The 19,275-nt window shown below is 44.0% G+C and overlaps 2 protein-coding genes across 3 annotated transcripts in view; both read right to left on the reverse strand.

The window, feature by feature from the left end:
- The window catches only part of emid1 (EMI domain containing 1), a 51,362-nt gene extending 46,621 nt beyond the window's left edge, over window positions 1-4,741 (reverse strand). For both annotated transcript variants that reach the window (XM_080003971.1, XM_080003972.1), the window contains exon 1: window positions 4,266-4,741. In XM_080003971.1, the coding sequence (XP_079860097.1) occupies window positions 4,266-4,414 (149 nt within the window). In that variant the 5' untranslated portion in view covers window positions 4,415-4,741. The remainder of the gene's footprint in view (window positions 1-4,265) is intronic.
- A 4,506-nt stretch (window positions 4,742-9,247) lies between these two features.
- atp6v0a2b (ATPase H+ transporting V0 subunit a2b) overlaps window positions 9,248-19,275 on the reverse strand; it is a 16,600-nt gene continuing 6,572 nt past the window's right edge. The window contains exons 6-20 of the mRNA XM_080004662.1: window positions 18,738-18,864; window positions 17,942-18,024; window positions 17,749-17,842; window positions 16,942-17,154; window positions 16,285-16,435; window positions 16,043-16,182; window positions 15,797-15,954; window positions 15,263-15,353; window positions 14,968-15,086; window positions 14,670-14,880; window positions 14,097-14,216; window positions 13,642-13,761; window positions 13,430-13,547; window positions 11,168-11,339; window positions 9,248-11,028 (exon numbers count right to left, since the gene is read on the reverse strand). Of these exons, the coding sequence (XP_079860788.1) occupies window positions 10,926-11,028; window positions 11,168-11,339; window positions 13,430-13,547; window positions 13,642-13,761; window positions 14,097-14,216; window positions 14,670-14,880; window positions 14,968-15,086; window positions 15,263-15,353; window positions 15,797-15,954; window positions 16,043-16,182; window positions 16,285-16,435; window positions 16,942-17,154; window positions 17,749-17,842; window positions 17,942-18,024; window positions 18,738-18,864 (2,020 nt within the window). The 3' untranslated portion in view covers window positions 9,248-10,925. The remainder of the gene's footprint in view (window positions 11,029-11,167; window positions 11,340-13,429; window positions 13,548-13,641; window positions 13,762-14,096; window positions 14,217-14,669; window positions 14,881-14,967; window positions 15,087-15,262; window positions 15,354-15,796; window positions 15,955-16,042; window positions 16,183-16,284; window positions 16,436-16,941; window positions 17,155-17,748; window positions 17,843-17,941; window positions 18,025-18,737; window positions 18,865-19,275) is intronic.

A 19,275-nucleotide genomic window follows, 5' to 3' on the forward strand; every position in this document is an offset into this window, starting at 1 on the left:
CTCTCTCTCTCTGCACATGCTTTACAGTCACAACTTTCCTCTGTGGAGGTGTCCCCTGTGCTGTAAAGTGTGAAATTAACCAGCAGTGCCATTTCGCTGACACCAGCGCCAGGCGGGCCCTGGGTGAGTATCGGGTCTCTGTACAATAGGGAAGCACTCACAATGCCGGGCTCAGCCTAAATAAATCATCAGCCATCTTGAACAGTCGTACACATCACAGCCAAATTTTTAAAGAAAGAAAAAAAAGAAAAACACCTCCTCAATTCTTAATGGACGGAAAAAACCCAGCTCTGGCCCATCTGTTCGTGAACACGACCGAAGCCAAGACAGTAAAACGTGGAGGGGAACTAAAGCCCATTGGACCTCCAGTGAATAGCACCGCTGATAGAGAGCTCATGAACCTGTTAGGAGAAGGCTTAGGGTTTGTCCTCTGAGAAGTCACTTTGCTGCCCTCTATTTAGGGATTCACGCTGGGGAGTCTGCATCTTTCGTTAGCGTAGCTTTCACGCCTTTGCATTTTTAAGTAGCCGGCAAAGGTGAGCAAAAGATAAGGGTCAATCCATCCGAAGAGGATGGAGAGATGAGGAGGGCAAAGTGGAGCCGGGATTGAGGCGCACTTGCTCCTCGGCTTTCCTCAATAAGTCACTCCCTTAAGGACATTAACAGTCCCATACTTCTGTGGGGCTGAATGTGTGTGTGTGTGTGTGTGTGTGTGTGTGTGTGTGTGTGTGTGTGTGTGTCTCAAAAATATGTTTGAATTGCATTACGATAGCAATCCGGAGGAATTTCACTCAATGTCTGCCTGTGGGAAAAACACTTGAGGAGAACAAAGTACAAAAGACAGATGTGGCATCTGTCCAGCGAGGAGAGGGGGAGAGAAGGAGAGGAGAGGAGCCTAAGGGGAGGTGAGGAGGAGAGCTGAGGTGAGGAGGAGAATTGAGGTGAGGAGGAGAGCCGAGGTGAGGAGGAGAGCCGAGGTGAGGAGGAGAGCCGAGGTGAGGCGGAGAGCCGAGGTGAGGCGGAGAGGAACGGAGGCGTCAAACAAGGGGGGGCTTCCCATGGGAACAAAGAAGAGGAAGGGAAGACAATTACGACGCTGTGCGGGTCCCACGGGAAGGAGAGATGAATGTGACATGACTAAACTAAATAAAAGAGTGAGAGGAAGACATAAACAAAAAGAGCGGGATATAGTGTTCGATGACATATAATCCGCAGCTGCCGAGAAAAACAGCAGGTTAACGAAAAACGATGATTCAGCTTGTGATACGCCCTACAAACGAATAGTTTTAGATAAGACGCCGTGCGATAAAAGAGCGTTGTCAAGGGAAAATGAGAGTCAACGAGAGACAAAGGGAGGAATGAATGAAACCAAAACTACTACACCAGTAGGAAACAGATAAGACCAAAGAATGTCTCTTCATTGCACCAGTAAAGTGCAAATATGCTTTGATTACTTCAATAAGCGGCTAGTATTATTATAATAATATTATATTATGGTCAGATTCAGCCAGGTCTTCTGACATGATCGTGTCAGGGGAGCGAATGGCAGGAGCCCCAACCAAATGGCTCCTCTGTCCCGATAAACATCCTCGCTCTGGGTCAGCGAACTGGCTAAGAAAACATCCACACGCCATCAAAGCTCCTAACGGGCCCGGCCGACTGATTCCCATGCAGCGGACACACAGACCCACCTGTGATCTCTGGATGTTTTGGGTTCCACGTTTGACTGAAGATGTGGACCCCCCCCACTTCCCCGTTTTAAAAAATGTTTGGGGTTGGAAGTCTTTACAAAAACAGGAGGAAGGAACGGCAAAGGAAGAAATGGGAGTTTGCATGCTTGCGTTTTTACTCCGTTGAATTCGCCATAAACATGCTAAATAAAAGGAAGTACTACTATAAACTGGGATTTCAGGCCCGCGGGGGTTTCAGAGTCTAAAACGGTTATATAATGCTGTCATAACCACAAATGTCTCACTGACTTTGTGGAGCCAACACTGGGACTTTCTTTGAATCTAATGAGCTGGGTATTATTGTAGTGCCCATTCAGTCTTAGAATGTGCTCTCTTATTTCTTATTACTAACACAGTCACCAAGTCTATCAGATGAAAAAGTGTGGTGGGCTGCGGGGGGTTGACGATATCTTCCTTGGGATGCATGTACGATGCTTGAAAATCTGTTTAGAATGTCTAATTTGGTGATATACTAAATCTTAGTCTTACTCTCTGTCGTCATCCATTTGTCTGATGATAGGGACGTATGTGTAGCTCAGTTAAAGCCTCATCCGTGAGGAGGACCGGTGGTGCCGTAGTCCTCTGTTTGCCTTGACGGACAGTGACCGGGCCTCCGTGGGAAGATGCAGGCAACAAAGGAGATACAGTCACAGCATTTCCTTAACTCTTTAGTACAAAAAAAAGTTTAAAATGACTTCGAAGGACATGGCTGAATTTACACAAAACTGGGAATCCTGCTTGTTAATAACCAAGTTAAGTGCTTATAACGCCCCTTTGTTTTGGTGAGAATTGGGTGAAGTCACGGCTTGTTTAAATCAATTTTAATTGTTGATTTTTGTCAGAGAGTCCTACAACGTCCTGTGAATAAACAACTCATTCCTCAGATCCTGTTGACTTTGCCCGGTGGCTTGTTGGAGAGTTCACTCTCCACAGTTGCTCAGTTGCTCTTTATAAATGTCAAATTGCTCATGTTACAAGAGTCTTATCCTCAATAAATTGTAAACTGCTTGGCTTTGTTGACAAACCATAAACACATCTGTTGTCGTCGATCAGACCAGATAGCAGGTGGACTTCCAACGTCACCTTCAACCCTTCCAACCTTCCAGCCGTCCAGCCGTCCTCCACAACTACCTCTTAGTCCATACCTCTACCACGGCTTTAGAACCAGCAGCAAACTGGGTGAACTGTACAGTCATCCCTTGGTAAAACAAGCCCAGATGCAGCGAAGCCGCAGCTGCGTGTGTTTAGTAAACACGTTCACAAAACTTTGCCAGTGAGCGATGGGGGAAAGGGTATGGGTGCGAAGCAGCGAACCGAGGCGGAGGAACCTCTTTAGGCCACCTGGACACCCCCAAAAACGAATCCCTTCAGGACCGGAGGGTCTGCAACCTCCAACTGTGATTTTTACGCATGTGCATTCACATAAACAAGCACACACTTGAACCAGTCAGCCATAAATATTTATGAGATAGAGAGAGAGTCATGTCATCATTGAGAGCGGGCTGGACTGAGGGAGCAAAACCTGTCTCTAGTCCAGGAGGGAAGCACAGTGGGCTTAGGCTCTAGTTAGTTTCCTGTGTGTTTAGTCTGGTGGGCTCATTGAGATCCGCCTCCATCAACAACGCTACTATCTTATAATCTATGGTGGCACAACGATGAGAACATAAGAGCTTTCCTGCGAGATCTGACGGTGGCACACCGCTCAATGCTTAACCCTGTGCTCCTCTGGGGACATTTTGGCCGTTGCTCAGGTGTATCTGATCATTAAGTGCAGAGCTTGGTATAGGGTCAGTGCCCGTCCTGGGGAATTTATTCATGACCCATTCCTCTGCCAGTTGAGAAACAGAGGGTGCTCGCGCTGCCGCTGCTGCTGCTGCTTCTGGCGGCCAAATAAAGAGCCGAGCAGAGGGTCAGACAGCTCAGATCCAGATACCAGAAGGGCCACACAAAGAGTTGCTGGCTAAGCAGTGTGTTTAACAATGAGGATGGGAGTGAGCGAAGTGAGCTGCCTGGACAGGAAAAAGGAAACCAACTGTCAGGAAGACAATAAGACCGACTAAATGGGTAGGGATGTGAGCGGATCGAAATGTCACAAGAGTCACACTGTTGCAGAAACACGGTTCAAATAGAGGTGTTAAAAACGGGTGACACAAGTTAAATCAAAATGAATATTAAAATAAAATATGGTGATATTTCCCAGGTGGTTAATCAAAATTTTAAATCAGACATACACTGAAAGAAGAAGTCATTTCATCAATTTGAAAGCTTTTTAATAAATTGTGTAATCTTGGAAAATGTACATTTCTCAGGAGTTCTCAACCTGAAATTCAGAAATTAAGATGTCAATTGTAGATTGATAAAACTAATAAAAACGTATAGATTTAACAAATGAAACCACGTCTTTTTTTTTTTAACTCATCCAATAATCCTATTCCTTTTTTTTTCCCCCCTCTGTAGAGTATATCTGAAAAAAAAAAAAAATCTACAACTTAATATCAACCCTTGGTCCAAACCACCACATTTGACCCAGCTCACCTCTTGTGATAGACCGAGGCGTGGGGCGCTTTGTAGAGTCCGGTCTTCCAGGTTCCCTGCGCGGAGCTGCTCAGCCACAGCAGCAGCACCATCCACGGGTAGTTCCTCCGGCGCAGCGCGGCCGCGCTCCCCCGGCCACACATGGACATGGCTGTCCGAAGTCACAGCCCGAAAGTTTCCCAAGGATCTTTCTCCGAGAACAGCGGGCAAATTCAACGAGTCAGAGACGAACTAACGAGTCAGGGACGAGCATCCCATCCGCAGAGGGAAGTAATAGCAACCATCCGCCTTTGAAAACAACTTTTAGTGGAACACCAACACCCCCGGCAGATGGATTTAAAGCGGCAGCGGGGTGTTAAAGCGACTTGCTCGGGCTTCCCCAGGTCGGTCCGGGGGTGCGGTGTTGTCGTGCGCCGCTTCCCTCGGTCTGCATGGCAACGCAAGCCTTAGCGCTTTATAGCGAGCCGGGGTTTTATAGTCCCCGTCTCCCTCGGTTGTTCAGAGCCCGCAGTCAGAGCGCCTTCCCTGCAGCCCGGTCCAGCCCCTTACCAGCCGCTGTACCCACCTCCGCCACCACCACCACCACCACCTCCAACACCACCACACACGGCGCTCCGCATCTGCCTCTCTGTGGATGGCTTGGGGGGGGGGGGGGGGGGGTCAATTTGTTCCTCTAACGTCAGAAATGATTTGTTTTGTTTTTGTTTGTTTTTAACATCGTGGGAACAAAAAAAAAAAAAAAGGTGTAGTACACGCACCTCACCTGCCCCGTGACACTTGGCAGCCTCGTGGTTTAACGTTTAACTTACAGGTGCAGGTGCAGTTTTTTACGGAACGCACTTGGCAGAAGTGGAATATAACATTCATAAGTATGTTTTAATGTGTGTATAACCCCATGGAAGTGAACCGTTGTGTTTGGCGATACATTCGAACGAGCCGTTTTTAATCCACGTAGGGAACGGGTACGCTTAGCGGAGGCCGCCATTTTGCACCGCCATGTCTCTACAGTAGCCCAGCAGGGTTTGGGAACCCCTGCCACGGCGCACAAAGACGTGCGACCCACCGGTGGTATGTTATTTTTTCCTCGTCTAGTGTATCAGATTATTTTTTAACATTCATGCGTCGGAATAGATGTAGTCCATTCGTCGTTTGGCGTATCAGTGGCTCTATGGTCCGCTCCAAGCCAAACGACTGACACAGGGGCCACGCGCTGCTTCGCTTGACAGCAGAAGACGTCATCGGAGTCCCGCGTCACGGCTTCACGAGTCCAAGCTCTGGATCTGGGTCCGGTCCAAACCCCCATCTGTCTACATTATGGCTAGGGAGATAACAGCGGAAGCGCCGATCAAAACAGGTCACGGTTAAGTAAATGGTGAAGTTCAACTCTTCGACCGTTCATCCGGGGACCACCCGGGGACCTCTTCACGGACCCCCGGGGCTCCCCAGACCCCCACGTTGAGAACCGCTGAAACAGGCCCTCCGCGACGCCGCGACTTCACCAACAACCTCCTAGATAGATGTTTACCCCCATGCTTTAAAAGATTAAACGCGGCGTTAAGTTATTCGTTGTTCCAAGACCGTTTTCGTTTTTTTTTTTTACGAGACAACGGGCAGAGAGAGGCAGCGCTGCCGGGCAGGAGTTGGAGCAGCTCAGGGTTCATGTAAATCCCCTCAAAGTCCATAGCAGCTGAAAATAATTTGGGGTTTGGAGCGTTTGTTTTTATTATCGTGCTTCACTAATCCCCTTCCGTTGCACCCCCCCCCCCGCTATAAGAAACAAAGTGTTTGAGCCCGGCGTACGCATTAACAGGCCCTTTGCTCCGCGCTACGCCCTTGCTCCGTGGACTGGTTTGCGGTGTCCGTCCGTGGTGCAGCCTTTGGAACCTCCTTTCTTGCGTGAGCCCCCCCCCAAGCCGGTTCGAGGGTTGGCGGCCCCCTAGAGGAATGGCAGGTTGTTGTTTTTATTTTTCTGTTTTGTTATTATATTTTTTTTTTAACAGTTCCGTCACAATATACAGTGGTACCTCGACTTACAACTGTAATTCGTTCTATAAGAACGGTCGTATGTTAAAGCAGTCGTATGTCGAAGCAATTTTTCCCATATACACCACTCGTTTTTTTCTATGATTTCCTTCTTAGTTTCAATGGGAATCATTCCCCTTTTCTTTTTCCCATCATCCTTCTTCTTAGGACTCATCATGAAGGGTGAAAATAAACAAAATACACAGCACAAACACAGGAAATATGAAAAAAATATTGATAAGCCACGAACTACGTGCACACACGATGTAGGTCGCCCGCTGACTGACTGCTGACTGACTGCTGACTGGCCGCCGATGCGCCAAGTGCAAATTTCCACGGTCGTATCTTGGAGCAGTCGGTCGCAAGTCGATACAAATTTTCGTGACTATCGCTACTCGTACCTTGGATTAGTCGTAAATAGATGCAGTCGTAAGTCGAGGTACCACTGTATACGGTCTACTCAACCTCACTGGACATGGTGAGTTTAAATTAAAGCTGTGCCGGTAAAAAAAAGATGTAGGGGCCCCAGGTTTGCCCTTTCCTCTCTCACACGCCGGGCTTATTATAATAATAACAGGGTACTTTAATGCAGTGCATTCAGGAGTCAATTATCCTTTTTTTTTTTTTTTTTGGATGTATACTGTATGATGAATTTGGAACTGCATTGCCGTTACCTTTGACTCCCGGGGGACGCCTGTTTTGGAAGCGTAAAGAGCTGTGGTCGATTCGGAATGTGTTGTGGTTTTGGACGGGGAGAACAATGACATCAGTTACACTACACAATGTACAGCAGGATCATAATCCTGCTGTACATTAATATTGCTATACACAGCTATAGGTAGCCTGACAAAGAACTCGATGGAACAATTTCATCATTCCAATTATTGGTGTGTAGAATTTACGGAAGGGACTTGGCAGAAATGGAATACAATATTCATAAGTATGTTTTCATTTGCGTATAATCCCATGAAAATAAGAATAAATGTTAATGTAAATGTAAATAAATGTTGCTGTTACATTAGAATGAGCATTTTTTTTAATCTACAAAGGGAAAGGGTACGCCTCATGGGGGCCGCCATGTTTCTTCTACCGTAGCCTAGAAGGGACAAACCGAGTACTGCCTGGAGAGAGGGCCTTTTCGCGTTTTTCGCAAGTTTCACGGCTACCCTTACGCGAAGGCCCCCCCTGAATTGTACACACTGCACATTTATAACAAAGCCAAACAGAGTCGTTTCTTCCCCCAGGGTATTAGAAATACCACAGAGAATTCAACGCTATATTAATATGGCTTTCTTTGGAGATAAAAAATACCGGCGGTGGAGGTCTCCGGAGGCCTTGCTGGCAACTTTCCAGGATAGGCCAACTCAACCCAGCTTGAACTTTCTCTGCCCTTGGAGATTAGGTTAACGTGATGGTTTGCTGCCACCTAGTGAGAAACCATAATCATATATTTAAATGCAATCACAAACACCATTGTGAACCAGCGATGGCGGTTCAGCAGGGCACAGGAGGACTCGAAACCTGCACTACCTAAATGTTCTTTCTCCTTCGGGGCTGGAAGACATTGCTTCTCAGCTCTTCTGAGCGCCATTATTCATCTACTGGATTATTTCTTTGGCACATTGTATTTTCACTGTGATAACCCCGGGGAGCTCTTTTTTAAAATATAGTGTGTCTATGATCCACACCTGTAATGTGAGGAGGTGCGCCTCTATGTGTATGGCCTTGATGATTGGACCACCAGAGCTTTGGGTTTAGTTCAGACTAGTCTGCTCCCTCTAGATATAACCCAGACACAAAGCAGACTGAAAAAAAAAAAGAGACCCACAAACCTCCATCCTTTAGTGCTCTTATGGAACAATAAAATGTCCACAAACACCTCAATCGGTGGGATGACTTGCACCCTGGTTTCTACTTCACTTGGCCCTTGCCGCAGCGCCGTTACTCTTGCCTGGAGCGCGAGGAGGGATCCAGAGTTGAACCGGCGAGGACTCGGGGTCGGCCAGCTTGGAGTTAGGATCACAGTCCACTTCTTTGTCTCCCAGACCTATGACCTGCCAGAACCTCCGCTCCTTTCACGTTCCTTTCCAGGACATTGTCAATCACGGAATCAATGTAGTCATCTACATCTTGAGGAAGGAAGGGGAAGCCGAACTTTATGGCCACCTCCAGCTGCTTTATGAAGTCTGGATCAGCGAAGGAGGAGATCTGGGGGGAAGGAAGACCATCTGTTAATAACATTTCCTTCCATTTATGGACTCCGACGAAGAATGACAGAAGTGCTATTGAAGGAAAGAGACAGGTACAGTATGAGTATGAAGTATTTCATATCTTGAGCTAGTTTTTCCTTCTCCTTCTTGATCTAATTGTGTGCTTGCTGCCGGGGTTGATGCTCATGGGGAAGCGTTTGGCTCTGGCGGTAAAAGATTCCCCTCTGGACAGACAACTCATTGGGAGGCAGGCCTTTTGGCAACGTATTCTTAAACTGCATGTTTGTTAATATTCTTTGACTTAGGGTGGTGCAAATAGCTGTTATTATTTTGGGTTCCTGGTGGCAATCTGCAGGGCGGCCTCACCGCTTGCGCTGGGAGTCCGGGCAGCGGAGTCAGCAGCGTTCAGCCTCCTCCTGCGGCAGTTGTTTGGTACTGCTGCCTCAGGAGTCCCAGCTCCTTCTGGATGAGCTCCAGCTCTCACCTTCTTCTTCTCCAACCGGGCCACCGAACACATTTGTTTAACATCTGACAGCCATAAATGCACACACTCAACATTCAAAATACCTGTATAGGATCAAATCTAGCTATTTGTGCAGTAGACATTTACAAGTATATATTACCAATGGCTTTTTCATACTGTGTTTACTCTTGTGCTTTTTCTACCTGGCAACATCATAGCCCCCACAAACTAAAGCGTTACTGAGCATGCCGCATCTTCTGCTCGGAACAATGAAAAGCAAGGACACGTTGAACAAATACAATTCATTTACTCGTCAGAATTGAACATTTTGCCAAAATAATCAAACAAAAACAGAAATGCATTGACAGAATTAGAGCAGACAATTTTAATAAAAAATACACATCTCCATTTGTTAAAATTAATCTACGGACAAGGGCATATTAAAGGAAGGCCAAGACCCCTTAAACCAACACCACAGTTAAGTGTTATTAATGATTTAAAAGAATGAAGGCAAACACATCTTGATCAGGAAACATACTCCTTCCACAATAACACGCTTCCACCAGCCAGTTTTTCTCCAATAGCGGAACCATATCCCCAATAATTCCCCCAAATATTCTGTGTTGTAAAAGCCAAGATGGTGGATTGACAAGTACCGATAACATTCAGCATAGGAAGGTGAAAATAAGGCCAGTTGGGGGGGGGGGGGGGGCGACGACAATTGACGTCTGATTTAAGTGCACAGTTCTACATTTGTTTGTAGATAAGGGTTCATAAATGTATCTGGAAAATTCTTGTGCAAATAATAGAGATAAAAGTTGTCTGAAACTTTCTCTGGAATGTGAAAATAATACCCATTTACCATTATGTTGGACACATAGGCAACAATGTGATAAAATGCAAATGTAAAAGAGGATATCAGAGAATGAACAAAAAAAAAAAAAAAAAAAAAAAAAAAAAAACCCTCAAACCTCATTCAGCATTGATATTGATGCACAAGTTGAAAATATTTATAATTAAATTGTTCTATAAAACTGAATACATTCCCATCACATTTATGCCCAACCTTTCAGCACTGAAAAGTTAACATTCATTTGTAACATTTTTGGTTGCCCAAAATATGCATACAAAAGGAAAAATGACAATGATATACTGTCATTTGGTTGCATTTCTATAAGGCGGTCAGTGCAACAATAAGCAGTACAGAAACTGAATTGTACACAAAGATGGCTTTTTAAGTCCCACTGCTTATTGACCAAACCAAATAAATAAATAAAATCAACAGCCACCAATGGGTAAGTTACATTTTGACACTTGACCCATACACTTCCAATTTTGTGTTTCCAAATAATATACTGGGTCTGTTACAGATACCTGGCATTCATAATAATAATAATAATAATAATAATAATAATAATATGATAAAGCTTTTACAGTTATCCACCCATCTGCCCAACACGCTTATTCCTGATCAGGTTCATTAAAGGCTGGAGCCTCCCCAGCTCACGACCGAAATATCACAGAAACCCAGAATGGGACACCAGTCCATTGCAAGACTACAAACACACACCCAGCCACACACCAGTCACTCCTATCATTTAGCTTTTTTAAATCAGCCTAACTGGCATGTCTGTGCAGTGGGATGAGATCAGAATCCAACCCAGGCGTCAGTTGTTGTGAGGCAACGGTGCTACATCGTACAAATGCTAAAGCCAACCAGAGCTTGAGGAGGGGGGAATAAAAACAAATCAACATGGTGCTCAAGGTGCGTGGAATGCTGCCATTTTTGACTGCTTCATGATGATTACAGGGCTCGTCACACACACCAATTTCTTAAATTAACTGTATATAAAAAAAAAATATTATTTTATGCCTACTGGGTCACAAGGACATTGGTCGTAAAAACACAACCTTGCTGGCACATTTTGGCTGTGTTTGCCACTCGACAAGATGCTCCCCTCAGCTTCATAACAAGCCATCATGGTCAAAGCTGGAGGTAATGAGTGAGAAGGAAAAGGGAGAAAACTTGATTCCAGTCCCACTGTAAAATTTATTCTGGAATTCCACCCTGAGTAAAAGAAAAATGAACATGATTAGAAAATTGACAAAAAAAAAAACAACAAGCCCAATGACTTACAGTTGTAGCTGCGGAGCCACAATACCACACTGTCAACATGGTGACATCAGTGAATTTAGCAGCAACTTACCAGTGCAACCTGAGGGCATGAAGAAAGGCTGATAGACCCTCCATTATGAGCAGGATAGACACAGTGAGAACAGCAAACAGGCCGAACACCGGCACCAAGAACAGGACCCCTAGACTGGTGTCCATCCGCAGACCCACACGCATCACCATGGCCCACAAAACATCCGAGAGCTCTGTTGAAGCCAACACCACAATGAGACAATTGGAGGATTAAAACAATTTAAGATATCACTGCACAGACTAGCGGTTATTGTGGTTTAAGGGAGCAAAACAAATATTGAGAGACAAATTAGTCTGGCTCTGTCACTGGGGTGAACTTCAATTTGTGGGATTGGTTCTTTTGCGATGTATAATATAAGACTGTCATAAAGAACTCCTCGAATTTCCTCGGAGATTAATAAAGTGTTAATCTCTAAGATTATCACATGCATCTAATCCAACTATAAAGAAAGGAATCTCTTGTGTGTCCATCCTTTGATTAGGGTTAGGGTCGACAACCGTTAATCTGATCTACAGTACTTCACACTTAGTGGGTGCATTTCTGGGGACCCAAGGACGTGCAGCGTCAAATTTGGTTCAATGTGGACACGCGGCATGTGTAACATAAATAAACTTTCAATAAACAGCAAACAGCGGGGGGCGGGGCTTCCCGTGAAAGCAATCAGCCACATTCTGAACAGGCATGTTTGGTGCGGATGTGCGACACGTGGAATATTAATAAACTTTGAATAAAGAAGCGAACAGCGAGTTTATCCAAAACTGTGACTTGGGTGTGTTTTACGTGTGAGGGAGTGTATTTTCCTGGTGTTTTTTAACTGCGGCTTTTACAAACGGGCATCTTTTGAACGGACACTGCACTAGTCTTATAAATGTCGGAACCTCTGTCTGTCTGTATGTACTTTATGTTCTTCGATTATCCCGACAACCGGTCATCCGATGTACTTCACAATCGGTGGGTGTATTGCTGGGGACCCAAGGACATGCAATGTTGCATTTGGTGCAATTTGGACATGCGACACGTGCAATATTAATACATTTTCAATAAAGCGCGAACAGCAAGCCAGCTGGGGGCAGGGGTCTTAGAACCTCTTACATTTTCAACGGGCATGCACTAGTTTTGAAAATTGATTTATTAGCCTAATATGCCATACATGTTTATTAGCCCAGGGATTGTCAACCATTTTCATATCAGGGACCCTCAATTTCATACGCATTTGGCCACAGACCCCATTTTGCAAGATGATGTCTCATTAATGTACAGTCACTCATGTGGTGGTGGAAATAATGGGAGGTTTAACTAATAATCGTTTTGCTGGGGACCTGCAGGAACTTCTCGAAGGACCCCTGAGGGTAACCGGACCCTGTGTTGAGAACCATCGTATTATCCTATGGCAGGCCCAGAGTGGTTAAAAGGGAGAATGGAGAAGATTCCTGGTGGGCCGCTGGTTGTTGGGCAGGTGACCAGGCAATAATTATTTATCATCACATTTACAGGAACTTCATGGTCGCTATACTTGCTGCTGCGCCAGCCACTGCTGCGACTTCTCATCTGGCTCTCTGTAGGCCACACCCACCCCCACGCGCACGCCACTGCGGGCCCACTGGATAAAAACCAGCGCGGCCTTCCCACACCAAACACTGGATGTTAATAGGGCATGAGACCGGCCGTCAGATACTGAAAGTCCAGATCCTGAAAGACTGAAAACTACGGAAGAGTATTGCATTCATTCTGGGAACATTCTATTCAGCTGTTTGTTATGTGATAAACATGACGTTATAACAGACATTCGTCTGGAACGCCCAAGGTAGAGTGGCTGATCGCTTCCCCGGAATGAGGTACTGCTTCACGGACAGTGGCAGCGCTGAGAGTTGTTCACTGTTTCAATGGCGTATTAGGGACCATCTACAAAATGCATGACTCAATTTTCAACGTTAAATTGCTTTTTTTGTCATGAATTAAAAAATTTCAATAGTGTCCTTTGAACTTTTTTGAAGATTTCTTCATGATAAGTGTAAAACCCATGCAGAGGTTGTACAATAAGTGTTCAAAGCTAAAAGTGTCAATTTTGTCAATTTTGTCTGAAGTGGGTCAGTGAGCTACATGAAGCTCCTGGGCTAATAACGAGTCCCACTCGGGCTCTGGCCTATGGTACTGCCTCCTACCATTTTCCTGTTTACTCAATTACAATTGTAAATTGTTCTATTTGTAGTTTGAAGAAGGAAAAATAAATGATGTGTGGTTTGCAGCATGTTTTTAACTTACGTGCGTGTGCCAGGCTCAGGGCCCAGAGCCTCAGGTAGGAGGCCGTGTTGGAGATGCAACCCAGGCAATATTCTATTGTGTGGATGGACTGATGCAGAAGCTCGTCTGCGAAGTCAAACTAGCGGAACAAAAGTGAAAAGAGAACATTTAGAGGGTAAAACCGGTAAAAACAAAGCAGATTTAACTCATCTGATATGGACACTTAAGACAACCTCCTCCACCCGGTGCTCTCTACTGCTGGCGAGATCGTTGTGGCTGCCGCCTTCCTCCATGTCGTGATCCCTCATCAGCGAGAGCTCCTCCTCGCTGCTGTGACGCACACGCTCGTAGCCCTGCAGGTAGAGAGAGACGGGCTAAAACACTCAGCCCAGAACCAGTATACGGTCAATATTTGAAGACCTCAAGCAACTTGGGCTCAGACTAAGAAGCTACCAAGTATCTAAATGTCATACATATATTGATGTTTTCTATTGAAATTCTTGTAAATGGATTAAGGCTTGTTTTTTTTGTTTTTTTACTTGTTGGAATAATTTTAGACCCCGGTTGGTAAATATATCTCCCCCATGTCAAACTGTTTGGTTCCTTTAGGGTTAACCACACAGGTTCAGCACACATGTAAATGTGTAGAATCGCCTATGAATGAACAAGGCCACAATCTAGCTCTCACCCTGTACATTCCGAGGCGGCGTCCTCCATTGTGAAGCCAGTAAAGGTAGAGCGGTTTCCCAAACAGCAGGACAGGCACAGACAGCAGAGCAACAACCAGCAGGAAGACCTGCAGTCCTGTCTAGCAACCAGGAACAAAATATACATTTGGATGAAAAAGCTTTAATGCAAGTGATCTATTTATGCATTTAGCTTTAAAAGCATGTCCCTTTTGTCTTGGAATTTTATAATAAAATAAAAACACTTATTTCTATAGCACATCTCACACACACACTATTAAACTTAGTTGAAATGCTTAACATTGATAGAAGGCAACAAAATGGTAATAAAAAAGCAAAAAGGCACAATGTCACAAAAAATAACAAAATATGGGTTATCAATTTAAATCTTGAGGGATCACAATCATTGAAGCAGAGGATTTTTAAGCATTATTTCTCTTGAATTATTGGTCTCATTAATCCAGGCAATTCTCAAATAATTATCTATTTAATCCTCACAATATCTTTTTAAGTATAAGTCTTGTAAGTGCGTGTTTTGTCAAGTAGAATATTGTTTTCTACTTTGTATGACTTACCTGTCCCGGGTAGAGGGGCCGAGCCGCCCCTCCCTGCATGAGGAACATGTTTATGAAGTGGATGAGGATACTGGGAGCCAGTTGGGAGTCCTGAGTGGAGAAGGCCAACCACTTGTAGAGGATCATGAACACCAGGTAGCCAAACAGACACAGCAGGAAGAGCAGCTCAGGGAGAAACACCAAGTACAGGTTGTACGTCTTCCTGAAGTGCCTGTGTGCGAGGGTAGATTCAGTTAAATAAGACGGAGGGCATTTCCGTTTGGCTTATTTATGAGCTTGATGCATTACTATTCCTTACAGGTGGTTAAAGACGCCGAGGATGACCCCGAAGCTCATGTGTACGATTCCCAGGATCACAGACATCTTCATCTTGTAGGAGTTTAGAAAACTCAAGCGGTTGGAGGCGATGTTCCAGATCTGCAAAATTTCACGTGGTTTATAGAGAAACACGTCATACAGGTTGTTTTGTCGCGGCCGCCATTGTTCTTTATGTACGCTTCTTGGAAGGCTTTCCAATTTCTTTTAGCTTTGTCTGCCTGGTTTGGTGTAATAAGCACGAATATTGTCATGCCTCCACGGAAAGAGCCCCTTACTGGATCAATGCCCACTGGGTACGGTCCACTGAAAACTCCTGTCACGTTTGGATCCAGGGTCAGAAAACGATTGGCATGAATGTCAGCTTCCCTGTCAAAAGAAAAGACAATGTCAGTGAAAAACCTTCCCCAAAATGCCACCTTTGAAAACCAGAAACACCTTTCTTTTACATGTTGAAATAGGTTGGATTTTTTATTTTATTGATATATTTTTAAAATTGCATTCAGTACACTCAACAACACATTGTTCAACATTACGATAGTAATGAGTTGACTTATCAATTGGAACCTAAAAATCATTTTCTAGCATTTAAATGATACATGCTAAATTGAATTCAATCATCACATAGACATTTTCACGTCAAGCTGCATTACTTATTTTAGTGTCTGAGCTCTGAAGAATCCATTTTTTTTTTTAAATAAATCTTTTGCAACGACTTGAGAGATGGTTCCAGTTTTTTTCCTAAAAAAATACAGAGCAAAACCACGACACCCCAAAGGCTTGTTCCCATTAAAATGATGTTCTGCTCTTACTTCCACACTCCGGCTCGAAACATGGCACTGACGCTCCAGCCAGAACCAAAGATGTTGAGCGACTTTGAGAAGCAGTCGTTGTAGATCAGACCGGTATAGATGGAGAACAGACCCATCATCAGGATGATGTAACGACCCTCGAAGAACGTGTTCCAGATCTGCACGGGAAAAAAGCACACGCCTCAACACTGCAGCTTCTACATAATGCACTGAATATGGCCGAACACTTTTGGAGTCCTTACTCACCTCATTCCTCGTGCGTTTCAATTTGCGGTTGTTCTCGTACAACACCATCCAGAAAGCAAACAGGGCCATGATCACGCCATGGCCCAAATCCCCAAACATCACAGCAAACAGGAAGGGGAAGGTGATAATTGTATAAGGAGCTGAGGACGGACGTCAGAAGAAGTAAGTCATGATGGCTTCACTCATGTGATGGCTGAAACACACACACACCCCCACACCCACCTACCCCCACCCACACCCACCCGGGTTAACTTCTCTGTAGTTTCCTACGCCGTACGCATCCACAATATTTTGGAAGCCAGAGGTGAATTTGTTGGTTCTTATCAGGGTAGGAGGAGTGTCGTTGCTGGGGATACGGTTGACGAAAGAAGGAACCGTCGCTCCGCTTTTTCTCTGAAACATTGATACAAAAGGTCAGTTGTCATCGACTGAAGCCTTGAAACGTCTCAACTTTCGGGCACAACTTTCCGGTAGTGCATGTGAACAAAAGGACTTGATAAATCTTGAGCTATTTTGACGGGGGGGGCTCTTCAAATTCTAAGTTAGTGTTGGACCAAGACGTACTTAGAATTTGAAGAGCTCTCATTTGTATATATATCACACCAACACTCTGTGTGTGATGTTTATACAATGAGAGCACTCTGACGCAAAACATTACTTAATAAATAAAGGAGCCCAAATACTGAATTTTCCAGTTCAGTAAATTATTTAGAAACCGTCTCTTTTGCAGACACCAACATAAATGAACATAAGTGGCCTCAATTGGACAAGTAATAAGATTAATTAAGACCTTGCATTTCTGATGACTAGGATTTCCAAATAAACGTAGCTACGTCTGTCTCTCTCAGAAAAGGAAAAACGTGTAAAGTGAGGGGGAGAGAGCCAAACGCTTCACTCACCGAGCCTTCCTCCAACGCCCGTCGCACCATCGCCAGGTCGTTGACAGGACACCAAACCTCTGCAATCAGACACTTGTTGGTCACATCAAGGCTGCACAGATTGAGGATGTAGTAGATGGCCTTCATCTTTTTGACTTGTAGGACCCAGGTGTAGACCGACTCTGAAGCTTTGTTCAGGACCTGTTTGAGGTAATCCTCCGTCCTTAGGAGAACCTGGAGACAGAAATGACAAGGAAAACAAAAGATTTGCCTTTGTTAAAAATAAATATATAATTAAAGTTATTCATATAGAATTACATAGACAATAAACTTGAAAGGAAACTTATCTCAACATTAAGCATAGTATATGGGAGAAACAAAACGGTGTGTGTATGTGTGTGTGTGGGGGGGGGGGGCTGAGGCTGAGGCCTCGTGCTCATCATGTGCTGCAGAAGGTTAATGCAATTCACTTTCTAAGATGGGAAGTTCTCATTGAGCACTTAAAACTTTCTATCCACCATCTGAGGTAGCGTTACTGCTGTGAAAGAAAAAGCCAATTACTCCGTAAATGAAAGACGACTTGGTATCTTGTTTTTCCCTGTTTCCACTTTAAAAGTTAATCCCCAACCCCACATGACTTTTTTTTCCCCTCGGCCAAGAGTATCCTGCAGACCAGAACGGATCTAAGCAGCTTATATTTTTACCGGTGGATTAGAACAAAGGCCCCTATCTTTTACATAAAGTAAAAGATGACTTAAAGTAATACACTCGCACAGTCACCTAACGAGTATCTAAGCAAGAAGAACTTTTCCTGAAGGCGGGGTATACCGTGTGCAGGTCCTGAATGCGTGTTCTGAGTCCCTCCACCACATCGTTTCTCTCTTCGTTGTTGTTGGGGTACGGGTACAAGTGGCAGTGGTAGCTGGGTGGACAAAGAATACAAACAGATCAGTAAAGAGGCATAAAATGACAGCATGCCACTGGTAAAGTGAACCTGATTATGAGTGTAGCATGAGATTACCAATCACATATTTTCTTGACTTTCTGGCCAATTTGTTCTCCCCAATAAGAAATCAGGAACACTATACTTTTGGTAGGCTCGCCCTGCAGATAGAAAAACAATACTGGGTGTAATAGTGGTAATAACTTTATCATTTGAATAATTGGTATACTCTATATGTACACATTCTGACCAAGTGATTGATAAAGAGTGCTATGAAAAAAATAAAACATACTCAAATTTATATTTAAGAACAAAATAGGATTTAGCCCTTGTAAAGGGGGCAAGTTTTAAAGAATGCCTTCAGTATTATTTTTTTAAATTGCTCTTGCAGAAAGTTGTTTTTTTCCCCCCACAATATTAATTGAATGCTCAAGGATATGGGAAATTTTAGGGTAGGTTTGAATTTTAGGGAATAATTCTTTCCTCTATTTTCACAATATCATGACCAAGCTAAATTGAGGATTCATAGGAAACATGAATGCCTACTTAGCAAAATTTGTGAAATTGGCATTGGTTATTTTGATCCCAAAACAAATCATCCAAAGTGTCGATCAAATTGAAGTCACGCATCAAAACTAGACAAAAACAAACAAAAAAAACCCAGAATAATTTGACAGAATTTATTTGATCAATTTATTTTTTCCCATAGAAGACCATTTACTGTGCCATGGAAGTTCTGTGCCAAGTCTCCAATGACTCATGGCTGTTGCTTAACCTTTTGTTAATACTCAAATTCAAACTAACTGTAGGACATGGAGTGATAACAGCAGTGGATGATGGTGGAATGTGGGCAAAGGTCGCTTTGGGAGCCTACCGTGTCTGGATGTTCCAAATAGTCTTCAATCTCTGAGTAGCTAAGAATAGTATAGCCTTTACATACTCTCCACAGCATACGTTCAAAGGCCTCTATCTTTGTGCTCTGAATCAGTCCCGAAACAAACCTTTATTAAAAAAAAAAAAAAAAAAAAAGAAGAAGAAAAAATAGGTACAAAAAATGAAAATCATAACAGGATCACATCATGATTAACCACAGGTTCGGCATATAAAGTTTTGTCTGCCACAATGACTGGAGAAGCATGCCTTCTACAAGATTTCTATATGGAGAAGGGCTGCCCCCTGAAAGTCGAACGAGTCGAATCATCAGTCGGAAACCCATCTGTCGACTGAGATTCTTCTAGTCGAGGAGTAGTTTTTTTGGGAGTTTTTTGTCAGTGAGTGTGCATTACAATAAGAGGATAAAACACAGGGATTACATTTCAATGAGGAATTTTAAATAGGGGGAATCATAAATATATTTTTATATGAGTGAATCGTCCTCGTCTGGACACAGACGCGAACACGCTCTCTGTGCC

Source organism: Zeus faber (assembly GCF_960531495.2).
Source record: "Zeus faber genome assembly, chromosome: 7".
NCBI lineage: Eukaryota > Metazoa > Chordata > Actinopteri > Zeiformes > Zeidae > Zeus > Zeus faber.